Source organism: Equus asinus, chromosome 28 (assembly GCF_041296235.1).
Source record: "Equus asinus isolate D_3611 breed Donkey chromosome 28, EquAss-T2T_v2, whole genome shotgun sequence".
Taxonomy (NCBI): Eukaryota; Metazoa; Chordata; class Mammalia; order Perissodactyla; family Equidae; genus Equus; species Equus asinus.
Genome location: NC_091817.1, coordinates 46495280 through 46519587, shown reverse-complemented (window position 1 = coordinate 46519587; position 24308 = coordinate 46495280). Strand labels below are relative to the sequence as shown.

Here is a 24308-nt window from a genome sequence, read left to right as displayed (position 1 = left end):
CTTGTGGCCTTACTAGGTTCACTTCTTACATCTAGAAAGGTTTTTGTTTCTTTTTAAAAATTCCTTGGGATTTCCTACATACACAATAATGTCATCTGTGAATAGGGTCAGTCTGATTTTCTGTTTTCCAGTGACTTGTCGTTTTCTTTTCCTGCCATATTGCGCTGGCGAGGAATTCCAGCACTAATGGTGAACAGGAGCGGTAAGGCTGGGCATCCTTGCTCTGTTCAAGATCTTATGAGGAAAGCATTCATCTTTCATCATTAAGTATGAAGTTAGCTATAAGTTTTTTGTAGATGCTCTTTATCAGGTTGAAGAAGTTTCTTTCTACTCCTTGTTTGCTGAGAGCTTTTTACAAATCATGAATGGGGTTTGAATTTTATCGAAGGCTTCTCTGCATCAATTGATATGACCATGTGTTTTTCCTTCTTTAGACTCTTAATATGGTGGATTACATTGATTATTCTTTTAAAATACCGCACTAGCCTTCCATTCATAGGTTAACCCCATTTGGTCACAGTATCTTATACTCTTTATTTATGGCCGGATCCCACGTGCTAAGATTTTGTTGAGGATTCTTGTGTCTGTGTTCATGAGTGCCGTTGGTCTGTCGTGTGTCTGTCTGGTTTTGGCATCAGGGTAACGCTGACCTCACAAAACGAGCTGACAAGTGTTCCCTCCTCTTTTATTTTTCTGGAAAAGATTGTGTAGAATTGTTATTTCTTTAACTTTTTAGTAAAATTTACCTGTGAAGCCATCTGGCTTTGGAGATTTCCTTTTTTTGGAAGGGTTTTAACTACAACTTCAGTGTCTCTACTCGTTATAGGACTGCTCAGATTGTCTATTTCATCTTCAGTAAGTTTTAGTAGTTTGTAGTTTTAAGGAATTGATTTATTTCCTCTAACTTGCTGAGTTTATGTGCATAAAACTGTTTTTAGTATTCCCTTAATTATTGTCGGACTATCTCGAGGGGTCTGTGATGGTACACCCTCTTTCCTTTCTAATATTGGCAATTTTTAGCTTTTTTTCCTTTGATACACTTTAGCAAGACTGGCACTTTTATTGATCTTTTCAGAGAACTCACTTTTGATTTGATCTTTTCTCTACCTTCATCTTTGACTTCATTGACTTCTGTTCTTTACTATTTTTATTTTGGTGAACGATGGGTGGAATGTTCTATAAACATGAACCAAACTAAGCTGCTTAATGGCGGGCATTCCAGTCCGTAAATCCCTGATGAAAAGGGGGTCTTCATTTGCGGGCAGCGCAACTCACCCATTACACTTTGTGGCTGGCCTTTTGTGCCTTGTTCAGTAAAGTTTTACCTGCCTCTATTTCTTCTTCTGAGAGCTTCAGTTTTACCTTTTACATCACAATATACCTTGGTTTGTTTTATATAGTATAAGTAAGGGTTAAAAGTACTTTTTGTTGTTGCGAGTGCAAGTATCACTCGGCCCTGGTTCTTTTTGATTATTATGTCTTACATGAGAAGCATACTTCTTGGCCCACTTGCTGAAGGATCCTGAAAGGGAGAGAGGCAGGAGGAGGGGTCTCTGACTCAGCGCGAAGCCCCACATAGGCCGTGTGTCCCCTGACTTGGCCTTCACTTCTCAGCAGTTGCTCTGGGATGGCAGCTGCTGGCCGCATATCACCTGCCCACAAGCTTTCTTCCCCAGCCAGCCCCCGGCCCTCTCGCAGGGACGGCCCATAGGTGTGTCTCCTCATTTAGCTCTAGTGTCACTTGTGTGGATGGAGGAGCAGAGTGACCTGCCCACAGGCTGTGACTCTTACTTTGGAGGAATCTGGACTCTACCTTGGAGCTGCAGGGGTCCACTCTGACCTTCCTCACCCTGATCGGGCCCAGGTGTCACCACCCCGGGCAGCCCATCTCACAGCTACTGTGGCTGATGGTTACTCTCGTATGTCAACTTGGCTACGCCATGGCGCCCCACTATTTGCTCAAACATCAGTCTAGATGTTTCTGTGAGGGATTTTTTAGATATGATTAAGGTTTAAATCAGTAGATGGTAAATAAAGCAGATTACCTTCGTAATGGGTGGGCCTCATCCAATCAGTGGAAACCTTAAGAGAAAAGACTATGGTCCCCTGAGAAGGAAGGAATTCTGCATCCAGACCTGACTGCCTTCAGCTGTGAGCTGCAGCATCAGCTCTTTCCTGAGTCGCTGGCCTGCTGGCTGGCCCCAAAAATATCAGCCTTGCCAGCCCCAACAATCCTGTGAGCCAGTTCCGTGAAACAAACCTCTCCCTCTGTCTGTCTGTCTCTCTCCATCCTGTTGGTTCGGTTTCTCTAGAAAACCCAGACTGATAACTGGGGCGTGATAGCTGTGGCCTCATTTCATGAGAGACGGAGTCGCACTTTCTGGTTCTCTGCAGTGGTTGCCTGGCTGCAGACGGAAGCCTGGGATGGAGGCCGCCCTGCTCTGCCGTCTCTCAACTGGAGGGGCAGACGTGTGTTAAGAGCAGTCTTGGGGGCAGTGGGAGGTCAGGCTCATCCTCGGGCAGGCGGGAAATAGCCCGGGTCCTGGGTCTGGAGGGCAAGGCCGCTCACTGTTCATCTTCAGAGCTGAGGCCTTTGTCTCGGCCGTTCAGGACGTGACTGCTTCTTGCCATATCCGTGGGCGTGAACACGAGGCTGGGTTCCAACCCGGCCGTGTGTGGGAAACCAGTGACTAAAGCCTTCAAAATGATGATTGGGCCCCTGGCATAGCACTGAACAAAAATACCCAAAGCCCCCATTTTATAGATGAAGAAATGGGGCCTCAAAGGGGCCAACATCGGGCAGAGAAGTGACCGGAAGCCCAGGCCCCGTCCCCACGGCCGATCTTCGCGTCCTTCCAGCAGCCCGTGTAGTCCCCATGAGCGGGCTGCGGCACGTTGAGCTGTGGCAAACACATAGCCAGACGTGGTTAATAAAAAGCATTGGTTTAATAAATAGCGAGCTGTTTCTGTGCGGGCTCCCCACCATCTGTCCCAGAGCCCCGCGGGAGAGTGACGGGGGGACGTGACCCGAGCTTCCTGCTGGTTTTCCGAGAAGAACCATGAGGGAGTGACCTAATGCTGTGGCGGCCCGAACACGCCCTCTGAGGAGGGGCCGGGGCAGGGCCACAGTCACGCGCAGACAGAGATGGTTCAGGGGGTTCCCATGGGCCGGGGCCCCTATACGGCTTCTTGGGGAACCCGGGCTTTCCTGGCTCTGGAGCAGAGTTTTTCACATAGTTTGACCAGCTCTGACAAAATGAACACGGACGAGGCCAACCCGGTCAGAAGCAACAAATCTGCCAACAGGTGAGAGGAGAAAAGGGTCAGAGAGCACAGGTGGTACCCCTGGCCCCAGCCGCACCCGCTCCAGACTCTGGCCAGAATCGGGGCAGCAGGCCATGTGGCGGTGCCTACGGGTCCGCCACACAGCTCCCAGGAGCCTTTGCTGCGGAGCGCTGTTCCTTATGCTTCATCCTTAGTTACAGAGAGACAGAGGCGAGGGGCCAGGAGCTGGGAGCTGAGAACCAGCCCTCTCCACTCCCGAGCGGGTGGGATCTCCCCCAGCCAGCATCCGGGATGCTGCAGAGCCGGCTCCACAGGACCAACCAGCCTTTCCAGGCTGCTCAGAGCAGCCGTCCCCAACCATCGCTCCCTCTCCCAGCCCAGCCCTCCCTCCCTCCTTCCTGGGGACAGATGCCTACAGTCTCGGCTGACCCCACTCTATCTTGGGGTTTAGAGCATTCCCTGGCTCCCTGTGGTCAACAGCTCGTGACAGCACAGTGCCCAAGCACAGCCACAGGGCTCCCTTCAGATCTGGTGAGCTTTCATTCCCAGGGGAGGGAAACCGCCATTACAAACATTTTCTTTCGGTTCTTTCTCTTGTCTGTGCCTGCAGGCATTCAGAGGGCACTGCTTTTTAGGTTTTGGGCAAGAAAGAGCTGTTGTTCCCCAGTCTTGCCCTAAAGTTGTCAATGGACTTGTCCCCCCGTGCTCAGACCTGACGAATTATTTCCTGGTCCTCACAGATGTGCCTGACCTGTGCCCACCCTGCGCTCTGCCTTGGGGGGCTGCCTCACCAGCCCCGGCCCTCTGGGGTTGGCCAATGGGAACTAGGGCCCGAAGGAAGGGAGGAGGAGGAGGAGAAGTCCCCCGGGTTGCTGCTGCTCTCTAGGTGACCTCCTCCCCCTCCCCAACCCCACCCTCCTCCCACTTCTGCTCCCTGTCATCTCAGCTTCAGGCCACCCCAGGAAGCTTCCAGAGAAAGAACTCGGATCTGTGGGAAGCCTGGGCGAGGACCGGGGGTGTCCCTAGGGTTCCGCACCAGGGTGTGCGTGGTCAGGGCCCCTGGAGAGCCACAGTCATTAAATGGTGTCCCTTTCAGCAAGAACTACTGGCTGGGCCCGCTCCCTGTGGCCAGGTAAGCAGGTGTCCACGTCACACAGGACTGTGAAAACCCCCCACTGCCAACAGGGGCAAACTCGCTCCTGGGCTGGGGGCACGCGGCATGTCACGGGCTGAGTCCAGACTTGGTCCATTGGGGCACAGCCCCTGGGCCTCACTGCACCTACTGTGTGCACTCTGAGCCCCCTGCCCCGGGGTAGGGGGGCCGGGATGCCAAGTCCCCTTCCGCCCTCAGCCCTACTCCTGCCACAGGTGCCTTGTCCTCTGTGGGTCCCTGGGTCTCCATGCTCCATCATGTCACCCTCCTAACCCAAAGCAGATGCCCAGGCATGAGTCTGGTCCTTTTGGGGACAGAATGGCCCCACCTAGGGACTTCGCACCCTAGAATGCTCTGCAGTTCCACTCCCCAGGGGGATGGGGCAGCATGGGGTGGCCCTGGCCTTGGTGACCCCTTCCACTCACCGAGCACCCCCAGGTTCTCTGTCTGGAAGACCCTCTGCAGGGGTGGGATGTAAATCACGGCCAGCTGCCCCAGGATCGAGCCGAGCACCGAGTAGAGGAACATGTGGTTCCGGAGGAAGCCGATTTCGAATATCAGCTTTGTCTGTGGGAGGAGAGGGGCGTGCGTCAGCCAGCACACAGCCCACAGCTCAGACAAGGACACCTACAGACGCCGGGGTGGAGGGAGAGCCATGGAGGGGCGGGTGGGGACCGCAGAGTTTCTCACTGGGGACCCGATTTGGGTCTACGGAAGAGGAGAGCGGCCCCCATCAGCCGGGTCTCACCTGAGAGCGGCAGGTCAGGGCGTTGAAGAGGTCAAAGAACACAAAGCAGGTGAAAGTCATCGTTGTGGTACGTGGGGTGCTTGCCCTGTCTTCAGGGATCTGGAACACATGCACAGGATGAGGGGGTCCCAGGGAGACACCTTGATTCCCTCAGATACTCATCAGACTGAGAGCCAGGGAGGGAGGGGCAGTCCACACAGTAGGCCACACTGTAATGGCCGCTCCAGTGTCCAGGCCGCGGCAGTGTAGATGTTTTACTAGGAATTCATCAAGACCTCCCTTGTCTTGGTGACCTGGTGAAGTGTGTCCTCTGACCACTCCAGGGCCCGGCCCCTCTGTGGGCACCTGGGGGCTGTCAGCCCTTCCTCAGGAATTTCAGCTGCCACGACACTGGAGAGTGGAAACCCTGCACAGGGAGAGGAGATGCCCCTTCCCACAGCAGGTGACGTTGCCTCCTGGGAGGTGACACTGGTACAGTTACATCCACTTAGCAGAATGTCACTTCCAACAAGGAAGGCAGGACATGGACCCCATGGAGAACTGGGGCCTGTGACGTCAGCATCATGGCAGAGTGAGCCGTTCCCTTTGTCTCTCTCCTCTAAATTACAACCAAATGGACATTCATTAACCAACAGGATTCCCTATACAACACACTAGGACGCCTGAGAGATCCTTGCAGCCATGCATCTGAAGCTGGGGGGACTGGATCCCTGGGAAGCAGTGGAACCAGGTGAGTGGCCCCCTCTCCCTCCCTGGGAGCAGCGATCTAAGTCGTGGGCCCTCACACAGTGGCCAGCGTGACTGTCAGAGGAGGCAGGGGCAGCCCAGCCTGCGTGTGAACACTTTCATAGTTGTGGCCCGGTCCGCGGGAGCACCCACTGTGCCGTGGTGGCCCCACTTGTGAGAACACTCCCCACTGAGTGGCTTGGCTCAGTCCCCAAAAAGGAGCCCCCACTAAGCGCAGCAGGTCAGCTGAACCACGCATGAGTGCAGACTTGGCCCATGCGTGTGAAAGAAAGCACCCCTCCCCTCCTGCCTAGCACACCAGCTCGTCTGGCCCCCCGTCGAGGGCAGCGGTCCTGCCCCAGAGCAACCTGCTGGCAGAGCACAGAGGATGCGCCCACACATGTGCTTGACCTACCACGTGGCTGTGGCCAGCCCGTGAAAATGCAGAGCAGTCCTACTAGCACAACTCCCAGCAGACAGGCTGGATCAGAACACAGAGCTTCTGCTCCCCCCCAGCGGTGGCAGGTGGAATCTGTGACCTGATATGACCACAAATGCACTGGCAAAGGATTAATTCATCGAACACCATGAAGAGCTGCAGTAACACTTCAGAGCAGAAGGAAAATGACAAGTCTCCAGATACCAATCCTGAAGTCACAGAAGTTTACAATCTAAATGAGAGAGAATTCAAAATAGTGTCATAAAGAAATTCAATGATTACAAGAAAACTCAGAAAGACAGTTCAGTGAGCTCAGGAATAAAATTAATGAGCAGGAGGAAGACTTCACCAAAGAGACCGAAACTCTAAAAAAGAACCAAACCAAACAGAACTTCTGGCCATGAAGAACACAATTAATGAGATAAAAAATAATCCAGAGGGCCAGCCTCAGTGGCCTAGTGGTTAAGTTTGGTGAGCTCCGCTTTGGCAGCCCAGGTTTGGTTCCTGAGCGTGGACCTATACCACTCGTCTATCAGTGGCCATGATGTGTCAGCAGCTCACATACAAAATAGAGGAAGGTTGGCAACAGATGTTAGCTCAGGGTGAATCTTCCTAAGCAAAAAAAAAAAAAGAAGGAAAGAAAAAAAATCTAGAATCAATTAAAAATAGAGCTGATGTTATGGAGGACAGAATTAGTGATTTAGAGGATAGAAATATAGAAACGCTTCAGATGGAGGAGAGAGAACTAAGATTTTTAAAAAATGAAGAAATTCTTCAAGAAATATTCAACTTAATTATGAAAAGCACCATAAGGATTATAGGTATTCCAGAGGGAGAAAGGAGGGAGAATGGAACAGAGAGCTTGTTCAAAGAAATAGTAGCTGAGAACTTCCCAAACCTGGGGAAGGAACTGGACTTACAAGTATACGAAGTCAATAGAACTCCTAATTACATCAATGCACAAAGACCTTCTCCGAGGCAAATAGTAAAACTGGCAAAAGTCAATGACAGAGAATGGAATGATATATCCCAAATACTGAAAGACAAAAGCTTTCAGTGGAGAATACTATATCCAGTGAAACCATCCTTCAGATATGATGGAGAAATAAGCTTCCCCAGGTAAGCAGAAGCTGAGGGAGTTCATGACCACTAGGTCTCCCTTACAAGAAATGTTGAAAGGGGCCCTCCCATCTGAAACTAAAAAGCGAAAGTTTACAAAACCTTGAGCAACGAGATAAATAGAATCAGAAAATTGCAGCTCTATAGCAGGATAGGTTAGTAAACATTTAATTATAAAAGAGAAGGAAAGCATCAAAATAACTATAAACACGTCAGTTTAGTCACAAACTCCCAACACAGAAAAGAACAATTTGTGACAACAATAACTGAGAAGGGCAAGAGGAGAGGGAAGGAAACTCTTTGGCTAATGGAGATACGAGGCTATCAGAAAATGGACTATCTCATCTATGAGATCTTTTATACAAACCTCATGGTAACCACTAAACAAGAAATCAGAGCACAGACACAAATCACAAATAAAGAGAAAACTGAGAAACACACCAAACTGAAATGGCAGACAGAAATGCAAGGGAACAGGAACAGTGGAGATATAGATCAGCTGGAAAACAAGAGAGAAAATGGCAGCATTAAGCCCTCACAGATCAATAATCACTCTAAATGGATTGAATTCTCCAATCAAATGACGCAGAGTGGTTGGATTAAGAAACAAGACCCAACAACACAGTGCCTCTAGGAAACACATCTCAGCTCTAAAGACAAACAGAGGCTCAAAGTGAAGGGATGGAAACCATACTCCAAGCAAATGGCAAACAAAAGAAAGCAGATGTTGCCATACTTATATCAGACAAAGTAGATTTCAAGATAAAAAAGGCAGTGAGAGACAAAGAGGGGGGCAGTATATAATGATAAAAGGGACATTCCATCAAGAGGACATAGTACTTATGAATAAATATGCCCCTAACACAGGAGCACCAAAGTACATAAAGCGACTATTAACAGACCTAAAAGGAGAAATTGACAGCAACAGAATAATAGTAGGGGACCTTAACACCCCACTCACATCAGTGGATAGAGCATCCAGACAGAATGTTGGCAAGGAAATAGTGGACTTCAATGATACATTAGACAAGATGGACTTAATGGATACATATAGAACATTCCATCCGAAAACAGCAGAATAGACATTCTTCTCAAGTGCACATGGAACATTCTCAAAGATAGACCATATGTTGGGAAACAAGGCAAGCCTCAACAAATCCAAGATAGAAATCACATCAAACATCTTTTCTGACCACAATGCTATGAAACTAGAAATAAACTATAAGAAAAGGGCTGGTAAAGTCACAAATATATGGAGAATAAATAACATGCTACTGAACAACCATTGGATCAATGAAGAAATCAAAGGAGAAATAAAAAAAAACCTGGAGACAAATGAAAATGAAAACATAACATACCAACTCTTATGGGATGCCCCAAAAGTGGTGCTAAGAGAGAAATCTATAGCAATGTAGGCCTCCTTCAACAAACAAAAACCTCAAATAAGTAATCTTAAACTACACCTAACAGAACTAGAAAAAGAAGAACAAACAAAGCCCAAAGTCAGCAGAAGGAGGGCAATAATAAAAATTAGAGCAGAAATAAATGAAATACAGGCCGGCCCAGTGGCATAGTGGTTAGGTTGGGATGCTCCTTTTCAGTGGCCCAGGGTTCGCAGGTTCAGATCCCAGGCATGGACCTAGTACCTCTTATCAAGCCATGCTGTGGCAGCTTCCCACGTATAAAATAGAGGAGGAGTGGCACAGATGTTAGCTCAGCAACAATCTTCCTCAAGCAAAAAGAGGAGGATTGGCAATGGATGTTAGCTCAGGGCCAATCTTCCTCACCAAAAAAAGAAAAAAAAAGTTACCCAAAACAAAAACCTTTCAAGAAATAAATGAAATAGAGACTAAGAAAATAATAGAAAGGATCAATGGAATTAAGAGCTGGTTCTTTGAGAAGATAAACAAAATAGACAAAGCCTTAGCCAGACTCACTGAAAAAAAAAAAAAAAAGAGAGAGAAGGCTCAAATAAATAAAATTAAAAGTGAAAGAGGAGAAATTATAACAGATACCACAGAAGTACACAGGATTATAAAAGAATACTATGAAAAACTATATGCCAACAAACTGGACAATCTAGAAGAAATGGATAAATTCTTAGACTCATACAACCTTCTGAAACTGAACCAAGAAGAAACAGAGAATCTGAATGGACCAATCACAAGTAAAGAGAGTGAAACAGTAATCAAAAACCTCCCCCAAAAAGTCCAAGACCAGAAGGTGGCTTCTCTGGAGAATTCTACCAAACATTCAAAGTTGCATTTCTATACACTAATAATGAACTAGCAGAAAGAGAACTCAAGAATACAACACCATTTACAGTCACAACAAAAAGAATAAAATACCTAGGAATAATTTTAACCAAGGAGGTGAAAGACCTATACACTGAAAACTTTATAGTTTTCATTATTGAAAGAAATCGATGATGACATAAAGAGATGGAAAGACATTCCATGTGCTTGGATTGGAAGAATAAGCATAGTTAAAAATGTCCATACTACCCAAAGCAACCTACAGATTCAATGCAATCCCAATCAGAATCCCAATGACATTCTTCATGGAAATAGAACACAGAATCCTAAAATTCATATGGGGCAACAAGAGACCCCGAATAGCTAAGGCAATCCTGAGAAAAAAGAACAAAGCTGGAGGCATCACAATCCCTGACTTCAAAATATACTACAAAGCTACAATAATCAAAACAGCATGGTACTGGCACAAAAACAGGTATACAGATCAATGGAACAGAACTGAAAGCCCAGAAATAAAACCGCATATCTATGGACAGCAAATCTTTGACAAAAGAGCCAAGAACATATAATGGAGCAAGTAAAGTCTCTTCAATAAATGGTGTTAGGAAAACTGCACAGCCACATGCAAAAGAATGAAAGCAGACCGTTACCTTACACCATACACAAAAATCAACTCAAAATGAATTAAAGACTTGAAGGTAAGATGTGAACCGTAAAACTCCTAGGAGAAAACATAGGCAGTACCATCTTTGACATCGGTCTTGGCAGCATCTTTTCAAATACCATGTCTACTCACGCAAGGGAAATGAAAGAAAAAATAAACAAATGGGTCTACATCCGACTAAAAAGCCTCTGCAAGGCAAAGGAAACCAGGAACAAAACGAAAAGACAACCCACCAACTGGGAGAAAATATTTGCAAATCATTTATCCAACAAGGGGTTAATTTCCAAAATGTATGAGGAACTCATACAACTCAACAAGAAAATAACAAACAATCCACTCAAAAAATGGGCAGAGGAGATGAACAGAAGAAGATACACAGACGGCCAACAGACACGTGAAAAGATGTTCAGCATCACTCACCATAGGGAAACGCAGATCAAACCTACAATGAGCTATCGCCTCACACCCATCAGAGTGGCTATAATTAAGACAAGAGATAATATGTGTTGGAGAGGATGTGGAGAGAAGGGACCCTTCATTCCCATTTGAGTGGGAGTGCAAACTGGTGCAGACACTATGGAAAACAGTATGGAGCCTCCTCAAAAAATTAAAAATAGAAATACCAGGGGGCCCGGCCCGGTGGCGCAGCGGTTAAGTGCGCACATTCCTCTTTGGCGGCCCGGGGTTCGCGAGTTCGGATCCTGGGTGTGGACATGGCACCACTTGTCAAGCCATGCTGTGGCAGGCATCCCACATACAAAGTAGAGGAAGATGGGCACGGATGTTAGCTCAGGACCAGTCTTCCTCAGCAAAAAGAGGAGGTTTGGCAGACGTTAGCTCAGGGCTAATCTTCCTCAAAAAAAAAAGAAATACCATACAACCCAGCCATCCTCCTACTGGGTATCTACACAAAGAACTTGAAATCAATACTTCAAAGAGATCTCTGCAGCCCTGTTTTCACTGCAGCATTATTCACAATAGCCAAGACGTGGAAGCAACCCAACTGCCCACCAACTGATAAATGGATGAAGAAGATGTGGTGTATACACAACGGAATGCTGCTCAGCCGTAAAAAAGACAAAACCATCGCATTTGCAACAACATGGATGGACCTCGATGGTTTTATACTATGTGAAATAAACCAGACAGAGACAGACAAACACCATATGATTTCACTCCTATGTGGAAGATAAACACACAGATAAGCAGAACGGATTAGTGGTTACCAGAGGGGAAGCGGGTAAGAGGGTGGGTGCAAGGGGTAAAGGGGCCCACGTGTATGGTGATGGATAAAGCCTAGACCATTGGGGGTGAGCACGACGCAGTCTATACAGAGACATATAATAACGGACACCTGAAATTACACAACATTATAAACCAATATGACCTCAATTAAAAAAAAAGAACAATAACAAGTGTTGGTGAGGATGTAGAAGAAAAAAAGAGAATGAACTAGGGCCTTTGAGGCTGAGCGGAGGAGGCCGCGGACCCCGCCCTGGCTTTGGCGCCCCTGCAGGACCCGAGTCAGGTCTCGTTTTGGCTGCATCTCGGGGGCAGAGCTGGAACCAAAGGTGAGAACGACTCACGATGACAAGGTTCTGGGCAGTTCTCCCCAGCTTCCCATGCCTGATGTGAGCAGTGAGGGACCTCGCTCTGGCCCAGGCAGCAGCCACCACTCCTGCCTGAGCTCAGCTGCTGGAGCGCAGTTCGCAGCAGGCTCCCCCGGGACGTGTGTGGAGAGAGACAGCTCAGGAGCTCTGCGTTTCTCCCAGGCTCTGGGGACGCGGATGCTGCGGGGCCCCACGCCGAGGACCGCGGGGCTAGGACGGGCAGGCCTGCGCCTCTCCCTCCAGCAGGCTGAGCACACGGGCTGGACTAAAGCGAGGCCTCTGCCACCGACCCGGCAGGGAGAATTCGGGAAAAAGCAAAGCTGCTCCTCTTGGGGCAGAGCGGCTGCTCGAGAGAAAGTGAGAAATGGTGGCTTTTAACCCTTACTAATACCATATAAAACAAACCAATGTAGATTGTAAATGCAAAAGGTAAAACTAAAGCTTTCAGAAGAAAAAAAAATAGGGATAGGTAAAATTTCACTAAACAAGACACAAAATGCTAACCACAAAGTATAATGGGTAAATTGGACTACACTCAAATGCAGACCTTTTCGTCAAGGATTTCATAGACTGCAACACTCCCGTCCTGCACGTGGGCAGGTGGAGACCGACCAACTGCCTAACCTTCCATCGGGGTCACTGGATGTCACGGCACGGGGCCTCCCTGAGCCTGTGGGCCCCGAGGAGGTGACCCGTAACAAGATCCGGCAACCAGACACCTCCAGGGACTAAGCCTGGAGTCCTTTTTAGATTTCAAATTGCTTCCTGGTGATAACAGAAAGAAGAACGGCACCGTGTCCCATTTAGAAAAAAAATGTGGATTCTTTTCTCTGCCCCTGAGGCCTCACATCCTTCCGCCTCGTCCCACCTCTGCAAAGTCAGCTGCTAGCCCCCTGCCCTCTACCACCCAGCCCCATCGGTCCCCTGTATGTACGTTTGTCTCCCCTGCATGGTCCTGAGCCCCATGGGGGCCAGGGCAGGGAGCGTGCGCCCTGCTTCCCACACAGCCCAGCCCCATGTCGGCCACCACACAGGCCCTCGGGGAACCCTCTCGTTGGACGAGCCAGTGAGGAGTTTCCTCACCTCTTTCCAGAAGATGAAGAGGGTCCCGCTGATGATGGCGGCAGCCGACAGGAGGATTCGCAAGATGAGGGCTCTGCTGAGGATCGTGTCCTTGAGGTTCCGCGGCGGCTGCCGGAGGGTGTCCTTGTCAACCGGCTCGACCCCCAAGCTGCTCAGAACAAAACGGGACACTTTGAAAAAGCCACAGAGAAAGGGTGGTTTTGAAAAGACGTGCGACGATTAAATAAATAAGGACCCCTGAAGCAGATGCACTAGTTGGCAAATGACTCCGGGTTGTCCTGCCTGAACCTGGGGTGCTCCCAGTCTCACGGGGACCTCCCCGTCCTCACATCCTTGGACCTCTCCCTAACCGCCCAGACCCTCAGCTGCTTCCGGGGTGCTCCCCAACAGCCTGGACCCCATGGGCAGCCGTCTACCCCCTCCACCCTCATGCCTGCCCATCTCCAGCCATCCCCAAACACGGGGATGGAAAGCCACCCCCAGCGGCTGACCACACTGTGGTCCTGGATCCACGCCTGGTCACTCCTCATGCTCAGGCAATTTGTATCACCATGCGGGGACCCCCTCACCCCCCTGCCCAGGTTGGGCCTGGCCTCGTGCCAGCTGGTGTGGGTAAATGGGATCCAGGCCCTGCCACGGAGACCCCCCATCAACTGAGCAACAGTTGCCTTCAGCCGACTCTGAAACAGTGGGATTGATGCTGGACCCACAACAGACAGCGCGGGGGCACTGAGGAGGGAGCAGGCGGGGTGGGGCCCCACTCTGTGCAGACGCAGCCGCGGTCCAGCTGTGCTCACGGCCCCGTGCCCAGGGAGAGCATGTAGAAGAGGTGAGCCTCGTGCTGGGCCTGGAGGGAATAAAGGAGGACCCTCCTTCCCTCGGCAGCTGTCACGGTGACGGTTAAGTTAATCCCGGTAACGAGAGCCCACCCCATTTGAAACAGCACCTCTATGTGCTCAGACCCAGTGATCCTGGCTTGGTCCTGCAGGGCTTCCTGAATGCAAGCTCGCTCTTTCTCCTGCATCATTCAGCTAGCCTAGCCGTCCCTTCTCATTCATTCATTCAGCTGATAATTTACTGAGCACCTACGTGCCAGGAACCGTTGCAGGAGCCAGGGATTCTGCAGAGAACGAAGCAAAAGTCTTGCCTCCGTGAAGCTGACTCTCAAGGGGAGATGGATTATAATCAGATAAATAAGGAAATCTATGTATATTTTCCCCTCCAGGGAAAAATAAAGCAGGGTAAGGTGACTGAGAGTGAGGAGGCTGCTGTTAGAGTAATCCGGGAGGACTTCTTGGAGGTGGTGAGCTGAATGAAGAGAGGGATTGGGCCACGCAGGTAGCCCAGGGACAGCATTCCAGGCAGGGGGGCAGACAGTTCTGCCTGCATAGGTGCTTTCTCCAGTGTCCAGTGCATTCCACTCTGTCTCCCTCCCCCGACCCAATGCACCACACTTAAGTTTCCTGGGACTCCTGACAGCCAGCGACTGTCTTTGCCCATCTCTGTAGCCCCGGGCCCCTGCACAGAGAAGGGGTACAGTCAGTGGAGCCTGGCACAAGTGCTCCCGGCCAGCCTGGTGCCTCACCTCTGCGCGGGTGGCCCGTCCATGATGATGTTGATCCATAGGATCTGCATGGCATTGAGAGGGTTGGGCAGGTTGCACACAGTGGACAGAGCGATGAGGCTCAAGGCCGAGATGCTCCTGCGGGACACAAGCGGCAGACACACGGCACCGTCAATGGCCGCTCGCCAGAGGCAGACGCAGCACCTGGCGGCACTGGGGATGCTCGACTTACGTGCTCAGCTGAAATCGGACAAAGTTTTTGATGTTATGGAAAATCCCCTTGCCTTCCTCCACTGCATTCCTGCGAGAGAGCAGAGAGGGTTTGTTCACAGAGGGGGCCTGGCGGAAACGTGCGCTCGGCTCCGTCAGCTGCTAAAGGAAGTCATGCTGCCACCCAGGGGTGACATGCTCGGACCCTTTCCTCCCGTCCTCCCTGGCTGGCGTTCTCGGAGACACACCCGTAAGGAGGATGATGTGCTAACGGGTGCCATCAGCCGCTGGGGACAGGTCCCTGAGCCATGATCGCCCTTCTGTCCAAGGACTGTCAGTTACTCTGTCACCCGAGCCCGGGGCCCCAGCCGTTGCCCAGGCCTCTTGAGGGGCCTAACGTGCCTCGGTGGGTCACCCACGACAAGAGGCACAGCAGACCCAGTAAACCTGGTCCCTGGATCCAGGAGTGGCAAGAAGGGAGGGCTAGGAGGTTGAAGATATCAACTACTGTATTTTTAGAACAATTTTTGCAGAAGTCCTTTAAAAAACTTGATCTTGAGTCACGAACGTAGAGAACTAATTCCTCCTCTGTTTTACTAGAAAATTCTGCAAAAGAACTAAAACTGAAGGGCTATATATATATTAACTGAATTTTTTTCTTTTCCTCAGGACGACGTGTTTTAAGGATTCCCATGGTGAATCCATTAGTAAAGAAAAGATGCCTTTTATAAAGTCGATCAGCACACCAAACTTCAATGTGGGTTCAGATTTTTGGTATCAGGCTTAAGACAACTTTTCTCCCAGCCCCAATTACTGTGATTTACCTATGAGTGAAGTCTTAATTAGAACTAATTAAAATTAGAACTAGAGGAAAGGTAAATTTATCCAGAGAAAAATATAGAAAAGTGAAACAGGATAAAACAGATTTTTCAGAACCTCAGAACCTAGAGTTGGCATCTGTATTAATGCTTTGGGCATTTCTGTCCAATCTCTGTCAATGCATGAAACATACATAGTGACACAAACACAACGCTCCACTCAAACTGAATATGTTCATTTTTAGCTTTTTTCACTTAACACTACAGTGTGAGCATTTTTCTGTGTCATTAAAATGTTTTTTTAAAACATGATTTTTTCTTTTTTGCTGAGGAAGATTGGGCCTGAGCTAACATCTGTGCCCATCTTCCTCTACTTTATATGCGGGACGCCTGCCACAGCATGGCTTGACAAGCGGTGCCATGTCCGCACCTGGGATCCGAACCAGTGAACCCCGGGCCGCTAAAGAGGAATGTGAGAACTTAATCGCTGCGCCTCCTGGCCGGCCCCAAACCATGATTTTTGATGGCCACACAGTCTGCCAGGCCCTTGCTGTTGGCACTAGGGCTGGTCTAGGATTCCCGTATAACCAGCTACCGTTCACAGGCCACATGCACCTCTTCTGTATGCCCCACCCCGCATTTTCCATCAGTGCCTGAAATGCACCCTCAGGCTGCAAATTACGGTTCTGCTGCACTTGTCTGTAACATTCCCCTGGGTGCTGCGTGCCACCAACCTCAGGGGGGCCCCATGACCCTGCTTTAAGTGGTGTGCGGGTCTGGGGACACCTCGTGTCTCCAGCGCAGCAGATCCCAGGGGGCACCTGGCTGCTCCAGGCGTTTTTGCAACTAAAAAAACCCTGAAGAGCCACTTACATGATGGCTGAGAAGTCATCGTCCACCAGGATCATGTTGGCGGCCTCTTTGCTAACGTCCGTGCCCGTCTGCCCCATGGAGATCCCGATGTCCGCCGACTTCAGGGCGACCGCGTCATTCACCCCGTCCCCCGTCATGGCCACGATGGCCCCCGACTTCTGCAAGGCCTTTGGAAAGAGGAGGCGACTGGAGGCCTGCAGCCTGAGGACCTTCCTTCTAGTCCCTTCCTTCCCGCCTGCTGCCCTGCCTCTCACACCGCCAGCTGACAGCAGGGACCGCGCCTCTGGAGGGCGCTGGAGTTGGCTGGCCCGGGTCTGAATCCAGTTGCACCTGCACCGGCTGTGGGAACCGGGCCAGCCTTGGACCTCTCAACCTCAGTTTCTCCACCTGCAAAGTGGGAGCAGCAGTCCCTCCTTCTCGGGGCTGTCGTGAGGCCTCAGCTGAGACCACGGGTGTGACGGCCCGGCAACAGTAAAGGCTGGCACGTGTTGTCCATCACCATGGCCACAGAATAACCGACAATCGTCCCCTGAAACCGCGCGGTGCCCAGTAAGTATTAACATTTCCTTTGAGGAATAACTTGCACAGAAATTTACTCTGTAGAACTAAAAAAACCCCAAAAATAACATAAAAGAAAAAACACGACCACCAGCAGAGTTAAAGAGCCCATTTTCAAAGCGCGTGTGTGCAGGGAAACCAAGCACATGGCAGGACTCTCGTTCCAGCGCTTCCATTTTTTGATGCACAATCAGAAAATCACGTCAGTTCTTTACTCGGCACCTGCTGTGTGCCAGGCACTGTGCCAAGAGCTCTACAGTCCAGGCTTTGTCTAATCCTCTGGCCAACCTTGTGACTCAGCTGATCTCATTCATATTATCCCCATTTTACAGATGAGGAAACCAAGGCTTGGAGTTAATAACAAGAATACCCTGAAGAGCACTCGACTCACGGAGGCTAGCCTCTTTTTAGTTTTCCCTTGGCACCACTCAATTCCTGCTGTTTTCGGTGTATGTGGCCAAGGGCCCCCAGTCGTCGTCTCCCCAGAAGCTGGGACAAGGTCCCCACTGGTGTAGCCACCCTGGACCTAGAGAAGGAGGCCACAGCTTGAGGATGGCCGAGGTTCCTGCCAGCATGAGTCCTGGCCCACCCCGTGGGGGAGAGCCACTGACACGGCCACCCTGGCTTTACCCTGAGGGACAAACGAGGGACAGCCTGTCCCCTCACATGGCGTACCTTTATGATCTTGAGTTTATGCTTCGGGCTGGTCCTGAAGAAGACGGACACCTGGACACAGAGACGTGAAAGAGCCGGGTCAGTGCATGCAGAGCTGGACACAGGCCCCTCGGCCGGAGCCCTGGGAGGCCCCCACCTTCCGCACGCGGTCAGCCAGCTCGTCCTGCTCCATGCTGTCCACCTCCTCCCCGGACACGGCTTTCAGCTGCCCGTTGCACAGGCCGATGTTCCTTCCTGCAGGGGGAGGGAGGACCCGTTCTGAGGGCTGCCCCTGCCTCCACCCCCCCCGACCTCAGCCCCTGCCTTGGCCGCAGAGAATCCACAACAAAACCACGATGGCAACCGCATCCTGAGCACCTGCCACGGAATTAAGCTGCAAGAGAGGCCTTCTTATCCCAGCTTTAAAGATCGGGAAACTGAGAGGGAAGTGACTTCCTCAAGGTCATGGAGCTGGTAATTGGTAATTTTGTAAGCTGACATGATTCTGTCTGATTCCAGAGTCTATGCTCTTTTCACAGTACCAGGCTGCCTCAAGACAGAGGGGTAAGAAAACCAAGGCGTGACAACCCTCATAGCAGTAATAAGTAAACTGCAAGGAGGAGGGCTGTTAACCCTCTGCTGATGAAGAGCCTGAGGGTCAGAGTGGTTCAATGATTTGCCAAGGGCACACAGCTAGTGGCAGAAGCCAGCCTGGAACCGTACACTGGGAATGATGCTGCTTGTGAAGATGAAGTGAGATCACGGATGGAGGCCCCTGGCATACAGGAGCTTCTCAGAATACATAAGGTCTTCTCCCCTTTTGGAGAACCCGCCAACATTTCAGAGACAGCATCCTCAAGGGTGGAGCGCTGGTCCATGAATCTCAGCTCTGTTCTAAGTGCTTGGAAGGCAGGTGCTCGTCTCGAGGATTAGCCAACGGCAGCGCCCCGCTGGAAAGGACGGGCAGACCCCTTCTTCCTCACCCCTGGCTCTGCTCCCTGCTCACCTATCGCCAAGGCCGTCTCCAGAGCATCTCCCGTGATCATTTTCACAGACACGCCCGACTCAGAGAGCACCTGTACCGCTTCCTTCACGCCATCTCTCGGTGGGTCGATGATTCCGACGAGACCCAGAAATGTCAGTGCTCCCAGCTCGGGCCCAGAAGCCAGGGCCAGCACTGAGGAGAGAACGAGACCCGTGGAAAGTTCACTGGGGGCCGAGGGGGTGGGTTTTAGTCAGCCCCCGCCCCCATCGCGTCCCAGAGCCTCTTCTGTCTGCAAGGGGCTTGAACGTCCAGTTCCTGGACTACAGAGGGGAGGCAAGGGTCTGCCCTGTGGCCGTCAGGCTTGTGCAGGGCAGGGATCTTGATTACTCACCCCAAACCCAGAGAAATGCTGGACGACTGGCCCAGCAGGAAAGACAACTTTTGTCCGCTGGTGGCATAAAATCCCAGCCCCACTCAACCAGAGTGGCCACGAGAAAACCTGTGAGGTGGCACACGGGGGGGTTCCTGGCAGTTCTTGCCCTTCATTTGCTCTGTGCTCACTCCTCTGTCACCTCCAGCAGCCACCAAAGGTCAAGAGAACGTGTGGGAGGGCGACACAGGTGAGAGGACGCTGGCTGCTGGCTCCTCTTGGCCGTGGTTGTCTCAGCGGCACAGAAGCTGGGCCCAGCTCCTGGGGGCAGTGCTCCGAGGGGGGGTGGGGCGACAACTGACCTTACTTTGTCACCTATGACACTGGAGGGGGCTGTGGCCAAGAAGTCTCCAGCTGTGCCTCCTTCTTGCTCTGTCATAACACTGTGCCAATAACGTGGGTGCCGTTTGCCAATAATGTGGGCGCCGTGTGCCAACGGTGTGGGTGCCGTGTGCCAATAATGTGGGTTCCGTGTGCCAATAATGCGGGTGCTGTGTGCCAATGGTGCAGGTGCCGTGTGCCAGTGGTGTGGGTGCCGTGTGCCGGTGTCATGTGCTAATGGTGCGGGGGTCAGTCCTCCCCATTCCCAGTGCTCCCCTCCCCACCCTGCCCCTGGGGTCCGCAAATCCTTGAAGACCCATCATGACTGTGCTCTCAGTCCTGGAAAGAGTCTGCAAACTCTCTGTCCCCAGAGGACCCCACTCCCGCCTCTGCTCCTGTCACCCTCACCCTCCTTGTCACTCTGTGGGGTCTTCATCCTTTTTAGGGGCTGGCGTCTGAAGCCTGCACCCCTCTGGGGGCTCCCACATCTGTGGGGCCTGAGTCCCTGGTGTGTCTCTGCGCCTCGCCCACAGTAGGCCCTCCATTCACACTCGCTGGGAGATGAGGCACGTGCCCTCTGCCTCTGCTCCGCTGTGGGCTGGGGAAGACCACGGGTCTCTCTATCTCCAGTCCCCAGGATACACTTTTCCGGGAGGCAGGTTGGAGATGATCCATTATAAATATGAGAGGATCGAGGCTTGACTGGGGGTGGAGGTGGAGTCCTGGCCCATCTTCACGGCTGACCAACCCTCATCACATTCACCTTTGAGGACCAGAATGGGTCTTTAGGTTCCAACGCTTTGCAGCCAGACAGGTCTGAGTTTAAGCGCTGGCTCCACTATGGACTAGCTGTGTGGCTCAGGCTGGTTCCTCAACCTCTCTGGGCTTCGCAGCAGCTCGGTGGGGATTCAGGGAGTGGTCTCAGTGTGGCACGTGGCAGGGTGCCCGGCACACGAGCGGGGCCCAACTGGCGGGAAGCGCCAGGAGCAGGCATGGACTTAGAGGGCTTGTGGCCACGACTGACCTCAGCTGGCTGGTCAGCTGGCCAGGGGTCAGTAACAGGTGGGAGACACGCTTATTAATCTGTCGGGTCTTCAGTGATGCTGTGTCAGTGTCGGGAGTCGTGTGACGTGAGCAGATGCGTAGTTACTTTACAGCTTGTATCAATTGTAACAACAACAGCCAAAGATGCACCCGTTCTCTTCCAAGCCCCCCTCCTCCACGGACTTGCCCCCACAGCACCTGCTGCCGTGCCTGCCTTCTCCAGGTGGGGAAACCGAGGCACAGCCTTTACCTGCAGGCCTGTTTTAGACCTGGCACAGCACAGACCGTTCTGGGGGACCCTGAGATGTGTCAACGCCTCTGCTTTGGGGGGACACACCCTCACTCAGGAAGGGACGACAAACGGCTCGGTGTTCGCCAACCTCAGCCCGGCAGCTGCTCTGTCCTTGCTCTGCACGCTCGTCAGTGAGCTGCCGGCCACTTGTCATTTCTGTTCCCCGAGGGGGAAACCAGGGCGGCTGGAACCAGGCTGGCAAGGCCAACACTCCTCGTGTTCCCTGAGAGAAAACGAGTGTTCCAGGGTGTCTGTAAACACTCTGTCTGGAAACGGGCAGGCTGACAAATGACACCATGGGAAGCATGCGTCTAATGTCAGGCTGTCAGGGAGGGCGCTGGCCCCGGTGCGGAAAACTGGGAACAGCCAGGGAGTAGGAGGTCTGCCTCGATTTAAAAGCGCTCTGGGTTCTCCCGACAGTCAGCGACAGGTGCAAAGACCAACCAGGAAAACCGATGTTTCTGGTGCATCCCATTCGCCCACCTTAGAAAACTCAGGAGGGAGGGCTCCCAGTCTTCTTGTACCCCGGGACACGCCTGAGCTAACAGGTGTCACTGGGGGGCTGGCCTGGGGTGGGGGCTCTCTATCTCTCATCTGGCCATGAATTCCATGCTTGCTTGGCTTCCATTACACACCGTCCGACTGCTATTGCGATCAGTCACCGTGCTGACTAAGGACCCCGCATTATGTGCTCGCAAGTTCAATATGACACGCAAACTTGAAGCTTGGGGCCCGAGCCGCAGGCACTCACCCCGCAGGCCGAGCGAGCCCATCCTCTTCTCCTCCTGCTGGCAGAAGGATCTCTGTTGGGGCGTCAGTGGCAGGGGGATGCCCCCGTTGTTGTACATGGTACAGTAACGGATCACTTCTTCAAAGGCCCCCTTCATGAAATAAATGTCTTCCTGCTCCTTGAAAAGGACAAATGGGAAAAAAATGTGCTGTCATTGGATGCTTCAGCCCTTCGTGACCATCGCCTCATCCACACAGAGATGTTGACGGAGGGGTTTATAGTGGACTGTCATCACTCACCAACACAGGACAGGTCAGAGAAGCCACAAGAGAGCCACACGATGGACTACTACGCAGCCCAGACAAGGAGCGAGCTTGATCTGCACCTCCCCTGCTGTACGTTCAGTCCCCTTGTTAATGTCGCCCAGAGCATCCCATACATTTCTTTAATTGGTCACATCTCAGTCGGTGTCATGCCTTTAGGTATGTCATTGACTGCGAGATGTCTATTTCAGGTAGACTGTTGCAGGCACCATTTCCATCTCGTTCCCCCCTGCACTGGGCTCGTGAGAGTGAAGCCACATGAGTAGCTGACTGTTTGCTTGTGCATTTGTTAAGCTCTGTCCCGGCTGAACTCAGTGGCAGGCGCTGTGGGTCATACTGGATCCCCAGCATCAGCCCAGTGCCCACCTACTCATGGTGGGCCGTGAATGAGCTCGTGTAACTGACAGGGAAACATGCCCCAGACATCATTTTAAGGGAAAAGAGCAAAGTGCAAATGCTATACACAGCATGACCCTGTTTTCAAACTCCCACGCCACGTGTTGTGATGCTCACATTTGGAGTCTGGGACACTCTCTCCCAGACTGAAGGGCCGGGGAGTGGGGTGGGTAGGGAGAGAAGAGGGCAGAATTACAAGGACCTTCCACTTTTTAAGTCACATTTCTATAATTTTTTCCAATGAGAATATATTACCATTGCTTTTGGGGGAAAAAAAGATTTGAAGGTATTCAAACATTTTTAAAAATTCATAACCCCTGTATGCACCCAGAATTTGTGTGTCCATCCATGCGTGGCAAAGACCTGGGATAAACCGGCCGAGCCGCCCACTGCCCCCAATGAGATGAGAAATCTCAGCATGGGCAAAACATGAGAGATTCCAGGAGGCGTGGGAGAGAAGGGAAAGGTGGAGAAAAAGGTGGAAGGCAATAAAAAACTCTTTTTCTAAAAAAAAAAAGCTTTTTTTCACTGCAGAAAATCTAAAAAGCTGCAGAAAATTAAAAAGAAAAAAAGGAAACAAAGTCAGCTGTAATCCCCAGCCAGGGGTACTCATTCTCGTTTGGTACATATTCCTCTAGTCACTTGTAACATGTGCACATGTGTGTATGTCCGTGTGCATGTGTGTCCGTGTGAGCTCACGGTTCACACCATTTGTGGTGGATGTTGGGAAGGCGCCTCCTGGATCCCTCTTGAGGGATGAAGGATTGTTCCCCACCGTGACAGCTGACGAGCTCATGTGTGTGAAGAACTCGCACTGGGATGGAAGACAAGCTGGCAATGGGGTTGGGGTCAGTGGGAGCTCATGGCTGCTCACTAATCAATAATCATATTATAGGCCGGTGAGTCTCCCAGCGGAGTGTGCCTCGGAACCCCCAGCAAACAGAGTGCTGGCTCCCAGCCCTGGAATTTCCGGAGCCTGAGGATCTGCTTTCCTAACAAATTCCGAGGGGCTGCAGATGCTACTGATCCAGAGACCCCAGTATGAGAACCAGTGACTCAGATGAAAATCTCAGAAATGGACTCGAGAGAATCCAAGGTTTGTTGCTATCAATTGTATTTTCACGTATCTGGACCCTTGAAGAAGCAGATAGGAACTCTAGATGCTTCTCCCTGACGGCTGCATCTTGCTTTGGGGGGGGAGGGGTAGGAAAGGGGCGGAGACACACTCACCTCGTTCTTGGGTCTGCACTCCACTGCCATCCACTTCTGCTCCGAACTGAAGGGGATCTCTTTTTTTCTCACGTATGAATCTTTAATGTCGCTTAAGTCCATCTGGGATAATAGATTGGGGCACTGTCGGTGAGTCTTCCTAAACCAATCTTTGTGCAACGTCAGTCCATTTAAAAGATTCATTACTCTAACCAGCTTGCGCAGAAATCTAAGCTAGAATTCAGCTAGAAGCTGAAATCTGCTCGAAACAAAAGCCCGAGGGGTTTCTGCCAGGAGGAAGGTTTCAGACTTGAGGACGTAGCAATTTCCCAAAATGGAAAGCCTGGGTTAGTGGGGTGGCCTGCTGTCACAGCCTGGGGGCCTTGCCTGGCCTGACATTCATTCGCTCTTTGATGGCTTTCTGGCCAGTTACTTGACATCTCGCAGCCTCGGTTTCCCCAACTCTTACGGAATCACTGGAAAGGGGTTAGAGGCCCGCGGAATGTTCTGGAGCCACACAGCATCTCAGAGCCCATCTCTTCCACCAGTCAGCAGACGGCCTGAGGATGTCTGGGGCCATTTTCTCCCATTGTCACTAAGCTCCCCCATTCCTCATTCGCTCAGACAGCCCGAGATTTCCCACCTTCATTGCCAGGGCGACCAAGGCGCCCTCCGTGGGCTGTCCCATCACGGTGTTTCCTCTGATGATTGCGTTGTTGGCGACACAGCCTGCCTGGAAGGGGGGATTTCCCACGTCTTTAGTTAATACTTGGAGCCAGCACCCATCAGGGTCCTGGGCTCACTCAGGCACGTGAAAAA

The 24308-nt window shown here is 51.3% G+C and overlaps 1 protein-coding gene across 4 annotated transcripts in view; it reads right to left on the bottom strand.

Moving 5' to 3' along the window:
- Positions 1 to 2434: 2434 nt before the first annotated feature.
- Positions 2435 to 24308, bottom strand: part of ATP2C2 (ATPase secretory pathway Ca2+ transporting 2) — a 77979-nt gene continuing 56105 nt past the window's right edge. The window contains exons 15-27 of one of the 4 annotated variants that reach the window (XM_070500218.1): positions 24133 to 24222; positions 23511 to 23612; positions 21583 to 21733; positions 18766 to 18936; positions 17917 to 18014; positions 17781 to 17831; positions 16548 to 16714; positions 14879 to 14947; positions 14668 to 14784; positions 13083 to 13230; positions 5187 to 5285; positions 4864 to 5005; positions 2435 to 2900 (exon numbers count right to left, since the gene is read on the bottom strand). In XM_070500218.1, coding sequence (XP_070356319.1) covers positions 2566 to 2900; positions 4864 to 5005; positions 5187 to 5285; positions 13083 to 13230; positions 14668 to 14784; positions 14879 to 14947; positions 16548 to 16714; positions 17781 to 17831; positions 17917 to 18014; positions 18766 to 18936; positions 21583 to 21733; positions 23511 to 23612; positions 24133 to 24222 — 1740 coding nt within the window. In that variant the 3' untranslated portion in view covers positions 2435 to 2565. Of the gene's footprint in view, positions 2901 to 2927; positions 3297 to 4863; positions 5006 to 5186; positions 5286 to 13082; positions 13231 to 14667; positions 14785 to 14878; positions 14948 to 16547; positions 16715 to 17780; positions 17832 to 17916; positions 18015 to 18765; positions 18937 to 21582; positions 21740 to 23510; positions 23613 to 24132; positions 24223 to 24308 lie in introns of those variants that run through there. The other 3 variants (XM_070500220.1, XM_070500219.1, XM_014840992.3) reach the window with 3 other exon arrangements.